The 26,194-nt window shown below is 39.7% G+C and overlaps 1 protein-coding gene across 5 annotated transcripts; it reads right to left on the reverse strand.

Annotated features, from left to right (window-relative positions):
* Positions 1-7,183: 7,183 nt before the first annotated feature.
* Positions 7,184-25,458, reverse strand: LOC131326219 (uncharacterized). 5 transcript variants are annotated; one of them, XR_009199932.1, is made up of 3 exons: positions 25,220-25,458; positions 7,487-8,662; positions 7,184-7,438 (listed from the first exon to the last, which is right to left on the reverse strand). XR_009199932.1 is itself a non-coding variant. In XM_058358906.1 (2 exons), exon 2 carries the CDS (start codon positions 8,645-8,647, stop codon positions 7,538-7,540), a length of 1,110 nt encoding a protein of 369 aa, XP_058214889.1. In that variant the 5' UTR covers positions 8,648-8,662; positions 25,220-25,458; the 3' UTR covers positions 7,184-7,537. The 5 variants fall into 5 exon arrangements, 1 of the variants encoding a protein (XP_058214889.1); XR_009199935.1 differs by lacking the exon at positions 25,220-25,458 and adding an exon at positions 24,516-24,535; XR_009199933.1 differs by lacking the exon at positions 25,220-25,458 and adding an exon at positions 21,807-21,842.
* Positions 25,459-26,194: the final 736 nt, after the last annotated feature.

Below are 26,194 nucleotides of genomic sequence, written 5' to 3' on the forward strand. Positions count from 1 at the left end.
GACCAGGCGATGAGAGGAAGACAGCGTTCAAAACCATGGATGGCCTTTATGAGTGGCTGGTTATGCCATTCGATCTGTCTAATGCGCCAAGTACTTTTATGCAGATTATGAATCAGATTTTGCGGCCTTTTACTGGAAAGTTTGTCGTCGTTTATTTCGACGACCTACTAATCTGTAGTAAGTCCGAGGAGGAGGACATGGAGCACGTGCGCCAAGTGTTAATGGTACTGCAAGAAAATAAGTTGTACATTCAACTCAAGAAGTGCAGTTTCTTGACTAACAACTTATTGTGCTTGGGTTATGTGGTTAGTTCTGATGGGATTCATATGGATGAAGATAAAGTTTGAGTCATTCGTGATTGGCCGATGCCGAAATCTATTACTGATGTTCAAAGCTTCCATGGGTTGGCCACTTTCTATGGGCGTTTTATTCGAAATTTCAGTTCTATTGTGGCAGCGATCATTGAGTGTTTGAAGAAAGGAAAGTTCTTGTGGGGAGATGAAGTAGAGAAGAGCTTCATGGTGATTAAGGAGAAGCTGTGCACCGCGCCGATTTTGGCACTACCTAGCTTTGAAAAGATTTTTGAAGTTGAGTGCGATGGTAGTGGGATTGGAATTGGGGTTGTACTGTCCCAAGAAAAAAGACCGGTGGCTTTCTTTAGTGAGAAATTAAGTGAAGCAAGGCAGAAGTGGAGTACGTATGATCAAAAATTCTATGCTTTGGTGCGTGCTCTCAAACATTGGGAGCATTATCTGATTTAAAGAGAGTTTATTTTGTATACTGATCATCTGGCGCTAAAATTTATCAATAGTCAGAAGAAGCAGGATAGTATGCACGTGCGTTGGGCGGCGTTTTTTGCAGAAATTTCCTTTTACTATTCGGCATAAGTCTGGGGTAACAAATCGTGTGGCTGATGCTTTGAGTCATCAAGCTGATCTATTGGTGACTTTGGCCCATGAGATTGTGGGCTTTGAGTTTCTTAAGGAGCTGTATCTAGAGGATGATGACTTTAAGGAGACTTGGGATGTGTGTGTGCAAAATCGGCCTATGAGTGATTTTCATAGTACTGATGGGTATATGTTTCGAGGCAATCGCTTGTGTATTCCGAAGTCTTCCTTAAGGGAAAGCTTAATCCGAGACTTACATGGTGGAGGATTAAGTGGTCACTTCGGGAGGGATAAAACTGTGGCCAGTTTGGAGGAACGGTATTATTGGCCTCAGTTGAAGCGAGATGCTGGGAATTTTGGGAGGAAGTGCTACACTTGTCAGGTGTCTAAAGGTCAGTCCCAAAACACTGGTCTTTACACGCCTCTGCCTGTTCCTAATAGCATCTAGGGGACTTGTCAATGGATTTCGTGCTGGGTCTGCCTCGTACTCAACGAGGAGTAAATTCTGTGTTTGTGGTAGTGGACAGGTTTTCGAAGATGGTGCACTTTATTGCTTGCCGAAAAACATCCGATGCTTCTCGTGTGACTCGTTTGTTTTTCCGTGAGGTGGTGCGTTTGCATGGGGTGCCGCAGTCCATTACTTCTGACCGTGATGTGAAGTTTCTTAGCCATTTTTGGGTAGCTTTGTGGAAGATGTTCGGTACGTCGCTGAAACAGAGCGCCACTGCACATCCACAAACGAATGGCCAAACCGAGGTGACTAACCGGAGTTTGGGAAATTTGATTCGTAGTATTTGTGGGGACAAGCCGAAACAGTGGGATTTTGCTTTACCGAAAGCTGAGTTTGCTTTCAATAGTGCAGTTCACAGTGCCACGGAAAAATCACCTTTTTCTTTGGTATATGTGACCCCTCCAAAGCATGTGGTAGATTTGGTTCAGTTTTCACGAGGGCCTGGAGTTAGTATTGCAACTGAAGCAATGGCTAAGCAGGCTCAAGAGGTGCAGGAGCAGGTGAAACAGAAGTTAGTTGAGACGAATGCGAAGTACAAGCGAGCTGCTGATAAGCGCAGGCATGAGAAATTGTTTCAAGAGGGTGATTCTGTTATGGTCTTTTTGCGCAAGGAGAGGTTTCCCGTGGGAACCTACAATAAGTTGAAACCGAGGAAGTATGGTCCGTACAAGGTTGTAAAAAAAATTGGTGACAATATGAGATTGATCTGCCTGAGACTATGAAGATTTCCAAGGTTTTCAATGTTGTTGATGTAACAGCCCTGATTTTTGGTAGGTAAAAATTTCGTTAAATATTTGAATTTTATTTGAATTACTTATTTTTACTTTTAGTAATCCGTCGTAATTAGATTCTAGTCCTTCAGGGCCAATCGAATTAGATTCCAACCGACTACTTGGAGGAACCGAGCAACCAAACTCACATAGTTACTAGATGAACCTTTTGAACCTTTTGCTTTTACCCATTGGTCAATAGATGTTAGGGTAATCTTTGTCCATTGGACAATAGGCCTCTCATTAAAATATTTTGATAGTACAAAAATATAGTATTTTAATGGTGTATATCCACATGTGCAAAGTACATATATGCATTGTTTATTGGGGATTCTCCCACCCTTCTATTGTCCATTGGTTATTAACCACAAGGGAAATTATTACTCATTGGGTAATAGCCTTAATCTTTCAACAAAGTACAAGGCTTTGTTTTAATAATCAAGATTTGGATTTCCATGTACTTTTATGCATTAAAATATTGGGGTATATCTAAACCCTAGATTTTCAAAGTACTTTATTGAATAAAATAGTACAAGTACTTTATTGTTATTTTCATGGGGAGAATCCTAGCCTATTATTTAATTGGGGTACTTAGTACCACTTCTATATTTAAATATAGGGCATTTGTACATGTGTATCAAAACCCTAAATTTGTTAGTACAACATCTATTTGTTTAATGGGGCATGTGCCTAATTGTAATTCTTTAATGGGGTATTTGGATTTGAAAATCTTGTACTTTTGTACTTTTATGTTATTATATGTGTATATATATATATGTAGTGTACTTGAGAGAGAGAGAGAGAGAGAGAGAGAGAGAGAGGAAGGAGGAAAAAGAGAGGAAGATTGGTTGTACCTTCCATGATCTTCTTCATCCTTTCAAATCCTTGGGTAAATATTCTTCCTAGCCTAAATCTATCTCCCCATTGTACTTCTATTATTGTTTAACACCAAATCTTGTACAATATATCTTTCCCTCCATCAAATCTTCCAAAAATCTTCCATAATCCAATCCTTGGTACAAATCCTAGCCATGCAAGCCTAGGGTTAGGCTTTGATCTTCCAAGATTGCATGACAAGTGTCAAAAATTGAGCTATGGAGAAAGAAGGGGGGGCCGGCCTTGAGAGAGGAGAGAGAGCCAAGGTTTTGCCTATAAATAGAGTCATTCCCATGCCATTTCAACTCACACCTTCCATTCTTCAACTTCTCTCTCTAGAAATCCTTTGTTCTTGCTTTGTTCTTCTTGTTCTTGAGTTCTTGTGTTCTTCAAGAAACTCATCCAAAGCCGCCACTCGACCACCCTCTCGATCCAAAAGTAGTAGTAGTAATAGCCAAGATTAGGTTTCGAGAGAAACCTTTCTCTTTCGAAGCTACCGGAAGCTCCCATAGGAAGTTACACCGTCCGACCACCGATTACCATCCGTAAGCCGTTACTACCGCCTAGAAGAACGGTAAGGAAATCCTTACTTACTTACTTACTTACTTATTCCAAGTAAAACGTATGTTGTTGATCTTTGAGAAAGAACGGTTTTCGAAAGTTAAAACGTTACTATTTGAATCGAAGTATTCGTATTTTGATATTCTGAGTATGAGCTTGCATACATGAATCGATTGTGTTACTTGTGGTATATTATAGAATTGGATGATCTTGTTAGAATGTTTCATGCTTACTTTTGTCCTACCGCGGAGTCTTTGCATGTAAACGAGATACGAGAACCAAGAAAGTAGAAACATGGCACTTAGGGTATGATTAATGAAAGGAAATGTTTTCCGAGGAAGAAAATATTTTTGAAACTACATTATGACCGATTTTGGTGGCATAATGTGAGTTGGGTGTGTGTGTTTCAATGAGAATCCGGGAAAAGCGGAACCATTGTGAGGTTGTGTGTGTTCCAATGAAAATCCAGGAAAAGCGAAACCATTGTGAGGTTGTGTGTGTTCCAATGGAGATCCGGGAAAAGCAGAACCATTGTGAGGTTGTGTGTGTTCCAATGGAGATCCGGAATAGCGAAACCATTGTGAGGTTGTGTGCGTTCCAATGGGAACCCGGACCGGCGGAACCATGGTGAGGTATGGCTTGGTTATCCGCGGAGAGGAGCCAATGCAAGATTTTGTATGCCAATGGGAACCCGGTGCGGCGGAACCATTGTGAGGATACTCAGGAACCCGGAACGGCAGAACCGAGGTTGGGTGTGTTAAACAAATGATTTTGAAAGATGGATTGGTATGTAAAAATGTTGACACGGTCTACGATGAGTCGCGTAGGAGAAGCTCAGAAAATCTTGGACACCAACGATAGTTGATTAACGAATATGGATGTGTCGTTGTTAGCTGTGTATACATGTATCATGTGGAAATCGATGATTGTATAACCTGTTGTTTGTAAGTTATGGGTTAGCGGGTATGGGATTGTTCTGCTGAGCTTTTGTAGCTCATGGTGTTACCTTTGGTGACCCTGACATATTATGCTGGTGGCGACGCTGGTATAATGTGTCAGATTTTGTAGATGATCAAGGTAAGCAGATCACCGTGGAGACTTTTGGAGTTGAGGAGCTGGCAAGAATGGAGGAGCAGGTGGAGCTGTAGTTAGGAACCCTAGAACCCCCTCCATTTGTGTAAATATTGAACTTTTGTGGGAATTTTGTTGTAATAACGAGCCAGACTCCATTTGATTTTATCAATAAAATGTCTTTTTAACGTACCCAAAATTTGGGGGCATTACAGTTGATCTATTTGAGTACCATGCGGAGGAGCTACTTTATCCAAATTTGAACTCGGGGTCAAGTTCTTTTGAAGTAGATGGGACTGATGTAGTACACGTGGAGGCTCAATTTCATGATCAATTGGACCGGTCGAAGCCTCGGAAGACCAAACATTGTTGGCCTAATTCCTTCGTTTAGGCCTCCAATTAGACGTTTTCGCCGTTTTAGGAAATATTTGTTTTGTTAATAATTTTGAGCGTATAATTCCGTAGAAGTTGATTCTTTTTGGGAAAGTCATGTTTTTCTTTCTTTTTTCCAATTTTATTATTTTCCCCAAATTTTGAGAATTTTCGTTTTTGAGTTAGGGTTTTGCTAGGGTTACACATTTTTCCTATAAAAGGAGTTGTAACATAATGTTTATGCAACTTTTATCAATATTATTCAGATTTTGTCTCTTTCTCTTGTGGATTCAAGAACTGCTCGTGGCTACGAGTACCTATCATTCATTTGATTAGTATGTAACTAATCTCTTTGTTAAATCTGTTGCGTCACAATGACTAAAAATTTGGCATTTAAAATAGGGCAAAGTACGAATTATCTCCCAATGGTTTGGCCGTTTGGCAGATGACTTCCCTGAGATTTACTCATAACCACTTTACCCACCTATAGTTCTGGAGTTAAACGCAACTATAACTCTGTTAACAGAAAATCGTAAATGACTTGAATACCCCTTCATCTTGGTCATGTTCTCTCTCTTCCTCTCTCTGTTTTTGACAGGGAAAACAACCACACACACCCCCGCCGCCGCCGCCACAAAAAAAACCCAGTAACAGTTTTTTTGAATGCTTTAATCCAAAATTTCTTCTCGAAAAGCACGTTCTTCCTATTGAATTCAACTCTGAACATGAACTCATCTTTAGAAATCGATCTTTCAGCCAAAAATTAGTCAAGTATATTCTAAATGGGGTGTGGGTTGCTCGGCGGCGGATGATGATTGATTTGGGCAGTGCGTTTGTGTGGTGTTTCAACACGGTGGTGTTCGGCAATGGTCGAGGGTAGGTTGCTGGTTAATTGGGATGGAGGGCTACTGTAATACTAATAACTCGCTCTTGTACGAGTCACCGATCAGGGCCGGCCCAAGGTATTATAATGTTCAAAGCTAAATTAAGGAGTGGTGCCCTATGTATTTTTAGAATTAAACAACAATGATAGAAATGTTTCTTTATATTACTATTTTAGACTCCATAATGCATGTTAACTACTTTGTCACTGGTGGCCAAAGTTGCCTAGAAGACTTGAACTCGGACACTTCATATGAATTAAAAGCAACTTATCACTGAGCTATCAAAGACATTTGTGTTATAAAATGAACAAGTAATATATATACTAATTTACAAATAATATTGGAGTGCCCCTAAAATTTGAAATTTTTTAGAAGCCCAAGGCCGCCTGGGCCGGCCCTCCCTCTCTCTCTCTCTCTCCCTCTCTTAGTTTCATACTCAACAGAAAATGCTCGCAACAAACAAAAGCCGCCGCCTCCGCACGTTAGTACTATTCTTCATCAGACCCATGCAATATCAATCCTCGCCATCTCTAGGTCCGTCAATTTCCTCCTCCTTTTTAGCGTTATTGGGTTTTAAACGGCTTATATCTCTCGACGTACATTGCTAAAAATATGCAATATGAATCTTGTTTGATAGATTTCAATTTTTTCTCTAAGACAATAATTTCAAAAAGATGGAGAAAAACATAATATACGTCGAGAGATATAAGCTGTTGAAAATGCACGCAAAACCATAGTGGACAATTAAATAGGGACGGAGGGAGTATATTTCTTGATTCTGTGCTGTATTGGACCACCGGTGTCAATTTAGGGGCTGCCAGAGTTGAATTTTGCTGTGGAGTGGGACGGTAATGGACATATTGGTGTCAGACATGCAGTATTGCAAGAGAAAAAAATCCTGGTCATACTAAGAAAAAAAATCTCTCCCTCTCTCCTGATATGTCCTGTGTGTGATGTACACAGAGCAAAGATAGGGTTTCATTGGAGTTATAGGAAGATGAATCATAAAAGGTGTTGTCTTTCTATCACATGAATTTTGGAGAAAAGTTCAGTTTTTAATGCCAGAAATGCTTTAGGAGCGCATGATGTACACATACCGTAACTTTGGACAAAAAATCTGACAGTTGCACTTTACTCAATTAAAAAGGTGGGTAAAATAGTTACGAGGAAATCTCAAGGAGATCATCTGCCAAACAGTCAAACCATAGGTTACCAAGTAATCCGTACTTTGCCCTGTAAAATACATTCAAATGAATTAAATATTGCAAAAGAAATACATTGAAATTGAACACTTGCTTACAAAGGAGAAATTCACATGGTTGGATTTTCAGGGATGCAAGGTAAAGGATAATGGAACAACGAAATGACAAGTTTAAATTACAACGGGAAAAACAGCTTTTTCCACCTTCATTGCACATCCATTGATACAGATTCAAGAAGAAATAAATGCACTTTGCATAATTCAAAGGGAACTAACCCTTTTTCCTTGTTGTCTCTACTCCTAAACTAAGACACCCCAAGAATCTTCTCCCAATACCATCCTTTCTCCACCACCATCGACACCCCAAGAATCTTCTCCCAATACCATCCTTTCTCCACCACCATCTATCTCTCTCTCTGGCCCCCACCGGCTTCTCTACGCCCTCGTCTCCTCCCAGACCGTCCCAACAGAATTCTGCCCTGTCGGCGCAGCCGATGAACAAGTGATAAACCACCACCACCGCCGCCATCATCATCATCACTTTCTCGATCAGATGAATCATAAATGACGACAGAAGATGCCTGACGAAAACCACCACCACCACCTCCATCTGAATTTCGGTCCGATTCCCTCTCATGCTGTCTCATTCCCCTATTCTGGCCAACATGTCCACCCGGTCCAAATGCGTGCAATAGAAGGAACACATTAACCAAATTCCTATCAATTCCCACTTGGAAATCCTCATTCCCATCAGAAACACCGACATCAAAACCATCCTCCTCTTCATCCGTATCAAACTCATAATCACTTCCTTCCAACACATAATCACCAAACACCACCGCCCCAGGCATCGATGAGCTTATCGTACTAATCACGTCATCCCGCTCTCGCTCGTGCTCGAGCCTTCTCCATTTTTGTTCAAGAGCAGGGTCCACTTCCCGCGGGCGAGCACATGGGTGATCCGCCCTCACGTGCTTCCTCAACTCCTTGTAAGTTCCTGCAAACGAGCAGTTATCCTGTGTGCAGCTCCGGTTCTTTGCATTCAAATACTCCCGAGCAGGCTCCACCACAGTCCACCCCTTCACCTGGCCTCTGCAAAGAGGACATGCAAGCACTGTTACTTCGCACTTCTTGATGGGCCAACTAGAAAAGGGGCCAGCATTCAGATCATCATCCGGGCCTTGGGACAAGGGTTGGAGTTGAAGGGGCGATGTGACTTTGGTGTAGGCTTTCTTGTACTGATCTAGGCAGTTGGAGTAGCGAACGCTAGTGCCGCACATGTAGGGACGGCAACCCTTGTCGTGAGAAGAGCATAAGAGGAGAACGGCATTGTGGGGGCACTCCATGCATACAGAACAGGTAGCGTCTACCCAATCTTTCTCTACCAAGATTTTGGAGCACTTCTTAGGGTTCATGTCATCTGATATAACCTGATTATATGATGCCAACGGATATGGGGTTGGCCTGCACTGTCGTGAGGAAATCTTGCGTCGTCCCCTGGTGCCTTTTGCCATTTCCTAGCTCTGAACCTGAAAACCAGTATTGATTCAGGAAACCAAACCGAAAGAGCTAGAATTTTAATAAGACGCAAGTAATTCTGAGACTTAATTAGTAGAAAAGGCAAGTATAGAATGTTGCAGTGTCTCTGCTTCAATATTCTACGTTCCACCTACGACTCAAGGGAAGAGAAGATCAAATTGGAAATGAAAAGGTATTTTCATGCAATTATCAACCAGTACAAAAGAATACATTCGAAACAATTTGTAAGTGTTCAGAGATGCTGCATGTTCAAAGTTTAAAGCCTTTCTTAGAATGTGAAAACAAAATTTGTGTATTCACGCAACTATATCTAGCCAATATGAAACTAGGCAAAAACCCATCAGCACATAAACTTAGTTTGACAAATGGAATACAAATAATTTGCAATATTTAAATTTCACGATACCATGTAATTCCTATCGTTTCTTACGAAAGTCTGGTACATACTTTGCTATTTGCTACAAATAGATACCGTGTGGAAAATAGAAAACCGACCACATTGCATGACTAACAAATCTAAGTTCACTCCAACCACTTCAAGGAAAGACAATAGAATAAAATAAGCAGGTGGATCAATTTCTAGTTACCAAAAATAAAGGTTGCTCTTATTTCTACAAATGGAAAGATGGCTCCTTGCTAAATACACAACTTGTTTACTTTGCCAAAAATACAAATTTCATAATACATTGATTAAAACATAAGAGAAAATTTTAAAATGTCACTTGAACTTTACACTAAATGTCACAGAGACACCTGAACTTAAGTTTATTTCAATTAAACACCTGTACTAACAAAATCCCCAAATTTAGACCCCCACCGTTATACTCTGTCCAAAAAATTAAAGACACGGCATATCTTACCCATTTAAGTGGCCCCATTGCACATGTTTTCAACAGGGAACGATGCACCCAAGCCAAACCCCTCACTTTACCTCACGTTTTGGAGGGAAAATGACCTTAACCTAATTGATTTCTCTCCATTTCTCTCTCTAGAAGTCTAGTTATTGTTCCACCATCTTCCTTACTTCAACCCTAGGCCTGAAGCCCTTCCTCCTCCCTTGTTCAACAGATAATGAAGAGAACTGAGGGCCAATTTGGCTTTAAAAACCAAATAGTGACTTATTTTTGGTCTATTCAAAAAAATTCGCATTTCGAGCAAAAATTTTTTACTTTTCCGATTCCTCTCGTCAAGACGAATTAATAAATCATAAAAATTTGGCGCAAAACAAACAAATGCAAAAGAAATTGAATAAAGACGAAAAAATAAGTTAACTTTTCAATCCAAACCCACCTTGAGAGTTCTACCATGAAGACCCAGAGGAAACCCTAACTTTTTCTTCTTTCTGCTCGGGACCACAAGGAAAAGATGAAGTAATGGGTAAAGTGATGGGTTTCTCTTGGGTGCATCGTCCCCTATTCGAAACATGTGCAATGGGGCAACTTAAACAGGTTGGAAATGCCATGTCAGTAATTTTTGGGACGGAGTACACGTGTTTAATTGAAATAAACTTAAGTTCAAGTGTCTCTGTGACATTTGGCATAAAGTTCAGGTGCCATTTTGAAATTTTCCCTAAAACATAACATGTACTGTTTAAGTTAATTGTCTGATCTGCTTGTTCCATCAGATGCCACATTTGTATAGAAGATCCATGGTGTTTTCATTCAGAATGTTTTGTAAGTGTTTAAAGACGCTGCAATCTCAAAGAATTCAAAGCCTTTCTTATAATACGAAAACATTGTGTATTCGCATGACTTACCAGCCAGTATGAAGCAAGGAAGAAAACCACTCAGCATGTAAGCTTAGTTTGACAAAAGAAATATAATTCCTACTGTGACATTGAAATTTCCGAATACCACATAATTCCTACTTTTCTTAAGCAAGTCTGTTAAGTTAGGGTTTACTTTGTTATGTATTTGTTACTTGGGGGAATATTTGTACTTTTACTCTTGTCAATATAAATACAAAGTGTGAAAGAGAAACCTAATTTTGGTGGTTCTCCTTTCTCCCCAAAGTTCACATGGTATCAAAGCAAGTCGATCTAGGCGACCTCTCCTTGCTGATCTTTTGTCAATCACCAGGCGCCTTCCGTCTGTCTTGTGACTGATCTTTTTGACGCCTTTTATGAAGATCCAGTTGAAGAAATTGGCCGACAGCTGTCTCACTCTTGTTATTTGAAAGACCCAATTGCAACCTGACCTCCAGCAACTTTCTCCTGGACATGCCGACCATCGCCGCTCGTTTTCCGACCTCCGGCGACATTATCCAGTCCATTTTTTGAAGTTTCCAAGTGATTATAAACTCGATCTGTGAGTTTTTTACCTTTCTCAAGGCTGTTCGAACTTCTTTGTCCAGTACTCAGTGACTTTCTGCCATTTCGAGCTTAACCCAGTCTCCGACGACCCTCGCCGGAGCTTTGTCAGCCTCCGGCGACCTTTTCCCGATTTGTGGCCGCTCAAATCTTACACATAGCAGCCTTCCGACCACTTCCCGACGTGACCCAGTCAAACCCAACCCTCACTGGGACTCCGACAAGCTCTTTACAAAGTCAAACCCAACCCTCACTGGGACTCCAACAAGCTCTTTACAAACTCGCCGGACATCCACCGGGACTTTTCTGACCTCGCCAGACTTTGCCTTACCGTCGCCGGACTTCTCTGACCTTTGTTGCATTTCAGTTGGTTGTTTTTGGTGCGTTCAAGAGCTGGGTCAGATGTTAAATGCAACAATAACCATCACCTAGCCTCCTGTGACCAGCGCGACCCTTCGGAGAGCAATGCTTGGACTGGGTAAGGTCTGTTTGCACTCATTTGGATCTGGGTCTGAATATTCAAGGTTTTTCAGACCCCAATCTGTGCTAGTGTTCTGTTTAACATCTTATAAAGCCCCGTTGAACTGTTCTCTGCAACTGTGCTGTAATAAGAGGTATTTTGCATTAATTTGCTCTACTACGCACTGTTTAGTCACTGTTTTGGGAGCTGTTTGTTACTGTTGGGACAGTATTTGCTCTTATTCTGCACTGTTGAGGCTGTTTGTGCACAGAGTTTGCTGAATTTGGGCTTAAAATCACTGATTTGACTGAGTTAACTGGGTGTAGTAAGTTGAATTGGTGCTGAATTGACTCAGATCTCGTATTCTCAGCTAATTGACTGTGGTTGACTATTATTTGGTATCGCGAAATCAACTGGGCTTGGTCTGCAAGTTGGGGTGTTGTCTGGTATCTATTTTACTGCTTTTCTGTTGGCATGGCAGAGTATCGCAAGAATGTTCCAGTCGGTGCTCTTTCTCAGGGGGAGTTACGAACTCTTAGGCGCCTAATGGCTAAGCTTGACATTCCGCCTACCACAGCTTCTACTTCCACTACCTCCCTTGCTCACACAGGTATCCAACCTAGTGCATCTACTGCCTCCTCCTCTCTTCCTTGGATAATAGATTCTTGTGCTACAGCTCATATGATAGATTGTTCATCTCTTTTTGACTCCTCTACGTGTTCCGGTAAGGATAAAGTCCGAGTCGCAGATGGATCGCTATCTGCTATTTTAGGAAAAGGTTCCATTCGCCACTCTCCAACCATCTCACTTTCTTCAGTTCTTCATGTTCCAAATTTTTCTACTAACCTTCTCTCTGTTAGTAGTCTTACCTATTCCTTAAATTGCTCAGTGATATTTTTTCCTACACATTGTGTCTTTCAAGAACTAGATACGGAGAGAGTGATTGGCAGTGGTAAAGCCCATGGTCATCTATACTTTTTGGAATCTGCACCTCGTTCATCTTGTCCACCTTTATCATGTGGTCAAGCTCTTAAAGCAGATACGGGTTTAGCTCTTCCTTTGTTACATCAATGGCATCGAAGATTGGATCATCCTTCTTTTGGAATTTTAGAAAAACTTTTTTCCTAATTTAACTAAACACTGTCCTAAGAGTCAGTTTTTTTTGTGAAGCTTGTGAGCTTGTGAATATAAATCTTTTCATAAAATCGTGTGTACTCAATTTGACACCAACATTAAGATTCTCCGTAGTAATAATGGGACTGAGTATCTCGATGGGCTCTTTCGGGCATACCTTGATGACAATGGCATTCTCTTTCAAACAACTTGTGTTGGTACTCCACAGCAAAATGAAGTTGCTGAGGTAGCTCGCTCTTTCTTGCTCACTATGCATGTCCCTAAACTCTTTCGAGAAGAAACTGTTCTCACTGCAGCTTATCTTATCAACCGTATGCCATCCAATGTTCTTCAGTTCAAAACTCCTCTTGAGTTCCTTCTTGTCAATTATCGGGTCTCTTCTCTTCTGCCAAAGATCTTTGGTTGTGTGTTTTGTTCATACTCCTAAACATCCTGGTGGTAAGTTAGATCCTAAAGCTCGTAAATGTATTTTTCTTGGCTACTCTTCTACCCAAAAAGGCTACAAATGCTATGACTCTCACTCCCGAAAAATGTTTGTTTCTATGGATGTCACTTTTTGGGAACTTAAGTCTTTTTATCCCTCCTCCGGTCCATCTCTTCAGGGGGAGAGTGATAGAGAGGAAGAGATGATATCTCATAATCAAGAGTCACGGTCTTACTTCCAATACCTTGTTATGGTGCGGGGTAGAAAGAAAACTCAAGGGAGGAACCAATATCTAAAGAGAGCAGAATCAAGACAACTTGGTAGGCCTATCTAGCAAAAATACAATAGGCGACCAAAGGGTCAGCCAATCACTATCGCCTACCCCATTTTCAGACTGCTCAGCTGGCTCATCTGGTAATGAATCTTCTCCCATTGAACCTCCCTTTATTAATTCTGATAATCTTCTTGTTGCTCTTCAGAAAGGTGTTAGGTCATGCACTCAACATCCCATCACCCAGTTTGTCTCTTATGATTGTTTATCTCCTTCATACCATGCCTTTGTTTTGTCTCTTTCTTCTATATCTATTCCACAGAATTGGCAGGATGCATTTATGATACCTAAGTGAAAATGAGCTATGGTAGAGAAGATGACAGCTTTGAAAAGAATGGCACTTGAGAGCTAGTATCACTTCCAAGAGGAAAGAAATCAGTGGGGTGCAAGTGGGTTTTCACTGTTAAGCAGAATGCTAGTGGTACAGTTGAGAGATACAAGGCGAGATTTGTTGTCAAAGGTTTTACCCAAACCTATGGTATTGACTACGAGGAGACGTTTGCTCCAGTGGCAAAGATGAACTCTATGTGAGCTCTCATTTCTTGTGCTGCCAATTTGAATTGGCCTATTCAACAGTTTGATGTAAAGAATGCATTTCTCCATGGCGATTTAGAGGTGTATATGGATATACCACCAAGTTTTTCTTCCTCTACAAGTGAGGGAAAAGTATATAGATTGAAGAAGGCACTTTATGGGTTGATGCGGTCACCTAGAGCTTGGTTTGGCAGATTTTTAAAGGCCATGTTGAGTTTTGGTAACAAACAAAGTCATGCAGATTATACTATGTTCATCAAGAAAGGTGCTAGTAAAATTGTTGTCCTTATTATTTATGTTGATATAATAATGACAGGCAATGATGTGAATGAGATTCATAACATTAAGGCTCGTCTAGCTCAAGAATTCGAGATTAAGTATTTGGGATCAATAAGATACTAACTTGGAATGGAAGTGGCAAAGTCTGATAAGGGTATTTTTATCTCTCAACGGAAGTATATACTTGATCTTTTGGAAGAAACAGGTATGTTGGGTTGTAGACTTGCAGATTCTCCTATTGAGGCAAATCATCAACTTAGTGGAGATATGGGGGAGTGTATTGATTAGGAGAGGTATCAGCAACTTATGGGTCGATTGATATACTTAGCGCACACCAGACCTGATGTTAAATAGGCCGTGGGCGTGGTTAGTCAATTTATGCATGAGCCTCGTACTTCACATCTTGATGTCATTTATCGTATTTTGAGGTATCTCAAATCAGCTCCAGGTAAAGGAATTTTTGTCTCCATTCATGGTCATTTGAGGTTGGAAGTGTTTACTGATGCAGACTGGGCTGGTTTGGTGAATGATAAGCTCTCTACTTCTGGCTACTGCACCTTTTTTGGTGGGAATTTGGTTACTTGGCGAAGAAAGAAGCAGTCAGTGGTAGCTAGATCCAGTGCAGAAGCCGAATATAAGGCTATAGCTCATGGCATGTGTGAGCTTTTGTGGCTCCAAACCTTGTTTAAGGATTTGAGAATCTCCGATGGTGGTCCTATGAAGCTTTACTGTGACAACAAAGCGGCTATAAATATTGCTCATAACCTGTGCAGCATAACAGAACGAAGCATATCGAGATTGATAGGCATTTCATAAATGATAAGTTGAGCAAGGGTTTGATAATTATGCCGTTTGTAAGGTCTGCGGAACAGTTAGCTGATATATTTACGAAAGGGCTTAGTAGTAAAAATTTTCACCCTATTGTGTTCAAGTTGGGCTTGACAGATATATTCGCACCAACCTGAGGGGGAGTGTTAAGTTAGAGTTTACTTTGTTATGTATTTGTTACTTAGGGGTATATTTGTACTTTTACTCTTGTCAATATAAATACAAAGTGTGAGAGAGAGAAACCTAATTTTGGTGGCTCTCCTTTCTCCCCAAAGTTCACAAAGTCTGGTACATATAATGCTAAAACAGATGACTAATCTAAGTAACTTGTAAACATACCCCGTGGAACGTAGAAAACCCAACCACATTGCACAACTCAACCAAATCTCAGTTCAATCCAATGTAATGAATACCGTACCGGCCAGGGTACCGGCTTTTCTACTGGTACGGTACGTACCGGTACCGGTCAGGTACCGGGTACCGTTTCGGATTTACCGTAACTGCAATATATATAATAATTATATATAATCATAATTCAAAAAAATCCCCTATATTATGCAATTCATCATAAAATACCTATGTGATTGCATCTTGTCCCACATTGCCTAGTTACAAAACTCTTTTCCATCTTAAATAATTTTGCACATTTGTGGACTTGTAAATGAGGGCCCAAGAAGAGACCTCGCGCGCTTGGAAAAATGGACTGTGACCGAAGACAATTTAAAAAAATTGATTCGAAAACTAATTAATTGGGTCGCGCGCAGGGGTGCAAATTATACACACTATTCCCACTTCTTTTCCGATCTTTTTAAAAGATGTTGGAAACACCTCCACTTCAATGCACATAATCCAAAACAGTGTGCAAAACCACTGGTTTTGTTTCTTTCCAACAACTCTTTGTTTCTTTTCTTTTCTTTCCAGTCAAAAGTAAATCTCTCTCTCTCTCTCTCTCTCTCTCTCTCTCTCTCTCTACCTGAAAAAGAAGAGGGCCGGGAAGATGTAAGGGAAAAAGAAACGACAAGTTGCCGATCATCTTCTCTCCGGCGATCCTCTCTTTTCTCTCCGATCAATCTTCTCCCATTGATTGTATCTCAGTTGGTTACTTGGTTGTGTTGCCGGAGAAACCAGAGTTGTCGTAGACCTCGAAGAAACCGTCGGCGGTGATTTTTGAAGTTAGTGACTGAAAATCTCTGCTTCGATCTTCTTCTTTTCCCCTCTATTTCCTCTCTTTTTCCAACTGGTCCAGCTTTGCACAATACCGGCCAAAATCGCCGGTAACACCATCTCGTCCGATATTTTCCGAAATCGCCGGTATTCTCCGGTAAGCACCGGTATTGAGGCCGAAACGAAATCAGTGGTTCAAGTTACCGGATTCTGTCTATAACGGTACGTACCGGCCGGTACGGAACGGTATTAACAACATTGGTTCAATCCAACCACTTAAAGGAAAGACAATAACAGAATAAAATAAACAGCTATGATCCCCAGAGCAAAGAACTATATCTTGTTGAGAATAAGGCTAAAAATCAGTATACTCTGAAGCACACTACACTTTGAATCCAAAAGTAAACAGCACACTACATAAGCCAAGAGCAAAGGGGGAAAAACCAACTTGCTGAAGTGAATTAATTCCAATGCTAAAACCCAGTAGAAAAACTAAATGGCATCAAGCTCCTTTGGAGTATTTTGCGTGCATTGTGTCACTGTTAGAGTACTCTACGTACACGTGGAAGTAACGAGGTCACCAATGTCCTTAATACCAAACAACATAACTATGTTGGAAAAACAAAAGATAAAAAGAGTCATGAGAATGTCATGATGCAGTACCAGCATATCTCGACAAATGTATAACAAACCTAAAAAAGGAAAAAACCAAAAGGATCCTATATTCCTATTTACTGCTTCCTTGTCACCATGACTGAATTCAACATAAAGCACTACTTATGCAATTAGTTTCACCTATAAAGGTCGGTGAATTCTTCAATAATAAATGGGAGACTTAGCCAAAAATCCCTCATATTTACATTTTTTGAGTTCAAGGACAAGCACCTTTTTGCAATCAAACATATAAGGACAAGTACCTTCTGCAATTAAACATAAGGACAAATGTGTTGCATGATTACTAAAATACACTTTCTACAAAACTAGTAAAAGTTCACTAATAACTGAAAGTTCGTGAAAGTGTCTAAAACCCTAGGGTACCCTATGAAAGTGCCTAAAACCCTAAATACTATGGAAGTGCCTAAACCACTAAAACCCTATAATAGGAAAGTGCACCCTAAAATCCGATAAAAGTGCCCAAACCCTAGGGTAGGGTTCTTTCATGAAAATATGTTTTATCCTTATGGCTCAACAACTCAAAAAGTTGAAGGACCTCTACTGAAAACTATTTTGACATCCTTCTCCTAAATGAGAACTATTTTATTGTACTTATGGCTAATTTTCCCATAAAATTATCTGGTCACTTGTTTGGTAACTAGAAACCCATGCTTTACTAGCCCAATAATGTTGACCTAACAACATTGTCAAAAATGTTAAGCCCAAGAGTTTTGGTAGTATTAGTGGTCCATTATAAATCACTCATGCTTCTTGTAACCCACCAATGTGAGACAAACGTAGGACATTGTAATCTCCCCGCCATAATTTGTAGTGCCCTCATTATGTATAATGAAGAAATTAAGACAAATTTTCAAGACAGTAAAATTATTTGACTAAACCAGACTGAGCCTTGTGTCCCAATCACTTGGGGTCGGCTACATGAATTTTTTTCCACCATTGAGCTCTGTTAAGGACCACTTGTTAACAAAAACCCATTATACTCATATCTTTGCGCACAACAGCATCTAATGTCAATTTAGGTCTACCCTCCCCCCCCCCCGGTAGTATTGCTACCCAAAGCTATCGTATCCGCTCTCTTAACTACTGCATCTCCTGATCTACAATAGACATGCCCAAACCACCTTAGCCTATTTTCCCTTAACTTCTCCTCTATAGGTGCTACACCTACCATCTCACGAACCATTTCATTTCTAATCCTATCTCGTCTAGTCTTACCACACGTCCACCTCAACATTCTCATTTCCGCTACACTCATCTTGCACATCTGTTATTTCTTAATAGGCCAACATTCTATCCCGTAAAGCATCGCTGTTATTATGGTAGTTCCATAAAATTTTCGCTTCAATGTTGTGGGTACCCTCTTGTCACATAGTACACCAATAGCGCTCCTCCATTTGAGTCACCCCACTCGGATCCTATGGGTCACATCATCGACAATCTCTCCATCTCTACCAATAATTGAGCCTAAATACTTAAAACGGTCACTCTTTGGTATCTCTTGGTCTTGGATCATCACTATTTCTTCATGCGCACTGCTAGTACCACTTAACTTGCACACCATATACCCAGTTTTACTTCTAATTATTTGAAAACCCTTTAACTCTAATGCTTCTCTCCAAATTTCTAGATTCGTATTAACACCTCTACTGGTTTCATCATCTACGAGGACAATGTCATCTACAAACATCATACACCATGGAATATCCTCCTGAAATTGTCTAGTCAACTCATCCATAACTAAGGCAGGTATGGGCTCAAGGCTGACCCTTGATGCAATCCTACAGTGATTGGAAATTCATTCGTTTTCGTTTTCCCTACTTGTGATCTAAGGTACCCTATCATAAGCCTTTTCTGAGTCTATGAAAACAATATGGAGATCCTTATTCTTTGCTTTGTGTTTTTCTACCAATCTCCTTAAAAGGTAGATAGGTTCCATGGTTGATCTTCCAGGCATGAACCCAAACTATTTCTCTGACACCGTAATCATCATCCTCAAGCGAAGCTCAATAACTCTTTCCCACAACTTCATCGTATGACTCATCAATTTAATACCTCTATAGTTGTTGCAGCTTTGAATATCCTCTTTATTCTTATAGATAGGTACTAGGGTGCTCCTTCTCTATTCGTCGGGCATCTTCCTAGTCATAATAATCTTGTTAAACAACTTTGTCGGCCAAATCACCCCCAGGTCACCAAGATTTTTCCACACTTCAATAGGGATACCATTCTATCCTAAGGCCTTACCCGGTTTCATCCTTTTCAAAGCTTTAATCATTTCGAACTTTTGTATTCTCCGATAAAACTCATATTATATGTTCTCGCCAGGTACATACACTTCCTCCCCACCAAAGCCTCCTTCATGTTTCTCATTAACAACTTCTCGAAATACGACTTACATCTATCCCTGATCGCCTCGTCTTTCACCAACACTACCGAATCAATACCTTTTATACACTTAACTTGAGAAACGTCTCTAGCTTTCTTTTCTCGCAGCTTGACAAGTTTATAAATAATCTTTTCTCTATCTTTACTATCGACTCTAGCATAGAAATTCTCATAGGCTTTCAATTTAGCATCCCTAACAGCTTTCTTAGCTTCCTTGCTAGCTTGTTCATAACCCTGAAAATTTTCCTCATTCCGGTCTTTTTGCTACTTTTTAAAGCACTCCTTCTTGGCTTTTACAATGGTTTAAACCTCGTCTCCATCTTTTAATATTTTTCTAATAACGTCAGCTATGGTATTCCACATATTGTCACAATCACCTTCCACTCCCCAATGTACTTCTTGAGACTTTATTTCTTTGAATACCCCTAATTTCTCCCCTCTTGGGGCCCACCATTTAGTCCGTGGGCATCTAGTTTCCTTTCTCATTCTATTATTCCCCTTAAGACAAATATCTAACACCAACAGTCTATGTTGTGCCACTAGATACTCTCTGGGAATAACCTTACAATACTTACATGTCAAGCGGTCTGCACCTCTAGCAAAAAAATAGTCGATTTGGCTTCTATTGGCTCCGCTCTTAAAGGTAATTAAATGCTCTTCTCGCTTCCTATAGAGAGTATTCCCCACTATAAGGTCAAAAGCTACAAAAAAATCTAAAATCCTTCTACCACCTTCGTTAAGGTCACCAAATCCAAAGCCACCATGCACCTTCTCATACCCTTACTTATGCACTCCCACATGACCATTGAAATCGCCTCCTATAAGTAGCTTCTTCCCAAAAGCTATCTCTTGAACCACTTCATCTATCTGCTCCCAGAATTGCTCTTTAGTAAGATCATCCAAGCCTACTTGGGGTGCTTAAGCACTAATAATATTAACTATGCTCCCTCCGATCACAAGCTTAACTAAAATAGTCCGATCTCCTTTCCTTGTGACCGTAACTATCAAATCTTTTAGGTGTTTATCTACTACGATACCTACCACATTTCTATGTCTATCCTTATCCGTATATAGTAAAGCTTATAACTTGTGTCCTCTATCTCCCTAGCTTTCTCCTCTACCCACTTAGTCTCCTGAAGGCAATCTATACTAATCCTCCTCCTAAGCATGGTGTCAACTAGCTCCCTAATCTTACCCGTTAATGTCCCTATGTTCCAAGTTGCTAAACGAATCCTACAATCTTGGGCTAGCTTCTTTACCCGTGCTCGTCCAGGCACCGCGAGAACCCTTGCTCACTTATCACCACACCCAGGTGCCAGTGTGGCGCCCCTTGCTCATTTTTGAAGCACCCAAAGGCAGGCGCAACGAATCGCTTAAAAAGGGAACGCCCTAGCATGTCTCGTTATCATATTTGGATTCATGTCATAAAGATCTTATAGGCTTTTTATGTGCTGGTTGTCAGCTACCTAACGCACAACCCTCCTCCTTTATCTGAGCTTGGGACCGGCTGGTAAAATTATTTGACTAAAAGAATAAATTAAATTTGCTTCAATTTTCAGAGCTAAGTTTACTAATTATATCGCAGAATTTTAACTACGTATGAGGTATAACAAAAGATGCATACTTCTCTCCTTCATTTTTATTTTATTTGTTTATTTTTATTTTTATTTTTATTTAGATTTTTTATTTTATTTTTTTGGAGGGGGTGGCATTGACCCCGGCTAGCTCCAGCCCTGATCAATAGTTTGTGAGACTTTTTTTTTACTAAGTCAATAGTGTGCCAGACTACAGGATGAGATAAGCAACTCAATAATTCAACGCACAAATTCTAGTTAGAGAAAAGACTCTTAGTAGTCGCTTGGTATTGGCTAGAAAGGGGTAAATAAAGTTCTATGTAGTAAAATACATTCAACATCCATCACAATAACCATACTATTCGAACCAAGATGGGATATCGTAGCACAGATGCCTAACTATTTGAAACAGGATAAACTTATCTTCTTCAACTACTAAAAGTCAACTATGGCAAGACACCCTCAACTAGCTAACTGAAACAAGTCCAGGCGAAAGATGCCTTCATGGCCAAAAACAAGGTAGAGATATCCGGAACCATTGGACCTTGTTAGGTTAAGGGTTTTGGATTTTGGATTCTAATCATCCTATTTCTCTCTCCACTCATTACCCCTATCTCCCATCATTACTCTCATTTTTCTCTCTATCTCTCTCCAATTACTACCCCTATTTCCATTCATTACTTTATTTCTCTATACACTTATTGCCTACAAATTCAAATCCAAAATCCCAAAACGAACGGGGTCCATGTTTCCCCTCATCAAGACATACTACGAGAAGCATTCCTCGATACACACTGCAACCACCAAATTGAGAAGAAGACCCAGATGAAAGAAAAAAAAAAGGACCCTATCTGCTAGGCTGCAAAACCTAAATACAGCAATCTGCAATCAAGCAACAGGTATACTCTACCAAACGGCCTACAATGATACTCAAAGACAGTCCTAATGGTAAAAGTTTGTTATTTTGCCTAGACAATGGAGCCAAAGAAAACATCCAAGAAATGCAAAACACGTTTCAAGCAACTTCTACAATCATACCTTCTCGTTGCAAACAGAAGTGAAGAATCAAAGCACTATATTCTGACAGAAAATCACACAAGTTAGTATGCACTATGCAGCGTTGCTTATAGGAATTATAAGTTGGAAGTGTGACAAAACATATGGGAGAGAGAACTGAAATGATTACTGAATATTGAGAGTCAATGGTTACAATGCTAATACAAACTTGAATAGAAAAGCCTAGAAATCGATACCTAAATAGGAGATTACAAAGAGATATGATTACGATATTATAACAATACGATTCGATGACTAAAATACAAGATATGACGAGATCACGATGCATAATACTTTCACACCCTCCCTCAAACTCATGATGTGAGCCCGGAGAGCATCGTGAGTTTGTCAAGGAAATAATGAAACCGAGCAGTAGTGTGCATCTTAGTGCAATAGGGGCTGAAACATAGCTAAACAGTGCTGCAAAATGCCAATCAGAGGTCCAAAACTGAGTGCCAAAACCTGTAAAACTTAGAGATTTTGCAGCCCCAAACCAAATTGCCAAAACAGAAGCTGAAACTTTTCCAAACGGAGCTGCTACTATGTTGAACAGTACCAAACTCTGCAGAAAACCTGTAAGTGCTGCTGATAATAGATCGCAGTGAGCAATGCCGCAGTGAACAGATGGCTGTTGTGTGATCCGAGAGAAGATAGAATGGGTGGTAGGAGGAGAAGATGCAGAGAGGAAGATGCAAACATTGCCGAATAAAGCATAAGAATGTCGAACAGTCCAGAAGCCGAAAAGATATCAAATGCAGAACAGATGCAAATATCAGAACAGACGCCAAACAAGTTTCAAATGACAAACAGATGCAGAGTAAAAGAACAAAAAAATTTCAGATGCCAAACAGATGCAGAGTAAAAGAACAAAAAAGTTTCAGATGCCAAACAGATGCAGAGTAGAGGAAGAACAAATGCAGATTCAGAAGATACATATTCAAATGCATATTCAAAAGATGAAGATTCAGATGATTTTCGAGAAGAAAGAAAGAGTGCCATACAGATTTCAAATGCAAAACCAGAGAAATAGAGCCAGAAATAAGAAAGACAGAACTGCAAAGATGCGAAATCAGAGAAACATAGCCTGAAATAATGCGAAAGCGAATAAACAGTACTACCAGAGTTTTCAGAGACTAAGTACAGAAGTGCGTAGATGAACAGCAATCGATGAATAGATTAAGAAGAGAGAGAGAGAGAGATTTTGAACAGAGAGATTGGCTCAGAGAGAAGAGGAGAGGAAGGTCGATAACAGAGAATGCTATGGTGGTGGCAGATCTGATACCATATGACAAAACAGATGAGTGCCCGGCGGACGGCAGCGAGGCATAAGCTGCCCGCCGGAAAGCGAATATCCCACAAGCCTAGGCCTAGATCTTAGGCTCTGATACCATGTGACAAAACATATGGGAGAGAGAACTGATTTGTATTACTGAATATTGAGAGTCAATGGTTTCAATGCTATCACAAACTTGAATAGAGAAAAGCCTAGAAATCTATACCTAAAATAGGAGATTACAAAGAGATATGATTACGAAATTATAACAATACAGTTCTATGCCTAAAATACAAGATACGACCAGATCACGAAAATCAGCTCACTGGACATTTTCAGCTTGAAGACTAGAAAGATTAAAAACACTAATCGAGAAAACACTGCTCCTCTAAATGTAGTAGCTGACTAGATCACCTCCACGTAGATGCCTAGAAAACAACCTTCCAATGCTCAACAACAAAATACTTAAGGTGGATGACCTTATATCCTGTGCACGACAAGAATTCCTACAGATATATTGAACAAGTCAATCTAGAGGACTAGCATAGAGTTACATAAGACCTTAATCACTTCAAATCACTGGACCATAGAACAATTGCGGAAATTGGTGCTTGTGATAAGAGTTGCATACAGTATTTTAAACAATACTCTTTAATACCCTGTACCAGTGTACCTACAGAACTTTGATACTGATGCACAAAAAATAAGCTCAGACTAATTCCATAGTTATTCATAAACAATAAATCTGGATTGTAAGTACCAAAAATAAATCTGGATTGTTCCTCACATCAGATTTTACTCTTTACAGACATTGACTTCCTACCGCAACAAACCAGCAATTTAGAAAATGTATATGAAAGATCTGAATGTTGACTTTCTTATTCATTGAAGTAAAATTTGCCACCCTACGGATCATCTGTGACTTTACCATTTACTACCATAACTTTTTCCATAATTGTGATACTGGAATTTGCAAACATACTAATGAGAACACATCCATATTGATCCTTAATTCCACCTTGTTACCATGGTTAGGAATGAATGTCGTGACTTAGTGATCTGAAACAAGCCCGATAATTCAATAACAGAAACTGCTTAACCAGTAACAGGATAAGTATCAGTCAAAAACAAGGTTCATTGACAGTAATCAAATCCACATCGTAAACTGAAAAGATCAAAAGCTAACATGTTCAAAAAAATATTCTATGCATGTCCAACCACAGGGTAAACGGAACTGCCCAATTTGAACACAATCTCTCAAAGTAATCCTCATTAACCAACATGTTCAAAACCAAGAGCAGCAGCTTACGCTCAAATCCACCCAAAAGAAACTTATCGGAATACACAACAATAACAAAACCTATCTAATCCCCAACCATTGGGGGTATGGGCAGGGGAGGATTGGAAACAAACCTAACCTTGGCAATATACGCACAAAGTGATTGATCTCAGAACCACTAAAACCGTAGACCCCCTATACCTCCAAGAACCGAGGAGTTAAATGGACGTTTTGCTGCGGAACCATGCCCTAATTCAAAGCCGAAATCGGAAAGCACAATAAAAGAAAAGTATCAAACTGCTAACTGAAAAACGGATAAGCCAAAATTTCTCAATTTTAGTGCAATCAAAGCTTAATTGACCAAAAAGAGAACAATACCCACCTCACCCTTTGAGCAAATCTAGATCCAAGAGAAATTGTTAGTTGGAGAGACCCAAATGAATGGACATGAACATATTCACCTATATATACGACAAGCCAACTCATGCCTACATGTCTACATGGACAGAGATACCTCAGCCGTAAAAACAAACAACGTGAATAACCAAACAATCACGCGAGAGGCAGTTAGAAATCGAATAAAGTAATAGGGCAATCATACAAACACAACTAACTCTAGTTATTTACTTATAAATTTATTCAACAACAAAAAAAAAAAAAAAGTCACGAGCACATGGCGTGTAGCATCAACCACACCATCTGAGATCCCAAATCAGATAACACCAATTTAATAAATACGGACTGACTAAAGGAAATGCTAATAAAACAGATGGATACATATAGATATATAAGTATCAGCGAGAACATTTACACATGCAGTTAGGAATCGAGAGAGCTTCGTACCAGGGAATTCTCGAGGTTGATCTTTAGAGAGAGAAAGAGAGAGAGAGAGAGAGTTAGGGTTTGATTTAAAGGCCGAAAAGGAGAATAAAGGCGAACAGACCGAGGGAGGGAATTTCAGAGCGGGAGACGACGAGCATTTCTGTTTTTAACTTTCTTTTTCCTAGTTTCGTTTAAGAGAGAGAGAGAGAGAGAGAGATTATCGGATTCGTGAGTCAATTCTACGCTATACACCATTAAAGATGTACGGAGTATCTGTCTATTCTATTAGTATTGATTTTGTCCCCTCAAATTTTTTTTTTTTTTAAATCACTCCCTTTTGAGTCTTTATTAAATAATTTATTTTGTCAGTGAATGAAAAATGATATTAATAAAATTGAGAGTGGCAAAATTAATTCTCTATTCTAATATATAAATAAACAGAAAACTTCTTGTAAGGACCTTAAGTGCAAACCTTCCTTTTTCCGATCAAATTTTAATGATCCAAACTATTCAATATGTGCAAAACGTGATTTTAAGGATACCCGTGATAAATCGGCAAAAAAATATGACCGGAAAGTGCTTGATTTGTGTAGTTTTTTACTGAACCGTTCAATGAAAACTGCTCGGATGAAGCATTTCCGGGTCATATTTTTTGCTAATTTCTGGTGGGACCTTAAAATAACATTTTGATCACATTGAACGGTTTGGATCATCAAAATTTGATCGAGATCTATGAGATCCGCACTTAAGTAAGGGATCCCTTATAAGAAGGGGATTGATATACAGAAAACTTCTCATAAGAACCTTAAGAAGAGCATCTTTTGGTGTTGACACGATTTTAAGACTAGCTCACATTTTTCTCTTCCAAAATTGTCCCTAAAAAAAATTCACGATTTAGTTAATCTCTACGCTAATAATCGTGTGGACAAAAAAGTAAAACACCTAGTGTATGAGAACAAAAGATGATCTGAACATTGTAACTGTAGTAAACCTTTT

Source organism: Rhododendron vialii, chromosome 5a, assembly GCF_030253575.1.
Source record: "Rhododendron vialii isolate Sample 1 chromosome 5a, ASM3025357v1".
In the NCBI taxonomy this organism is placed as follows: domain Eukaryota; kingdom Viridiplantae; phylum Streptophyta; class Magnoliopsida; order Ericales; family Ericaceae; genus Rhododendron; species Rhododendron vialii.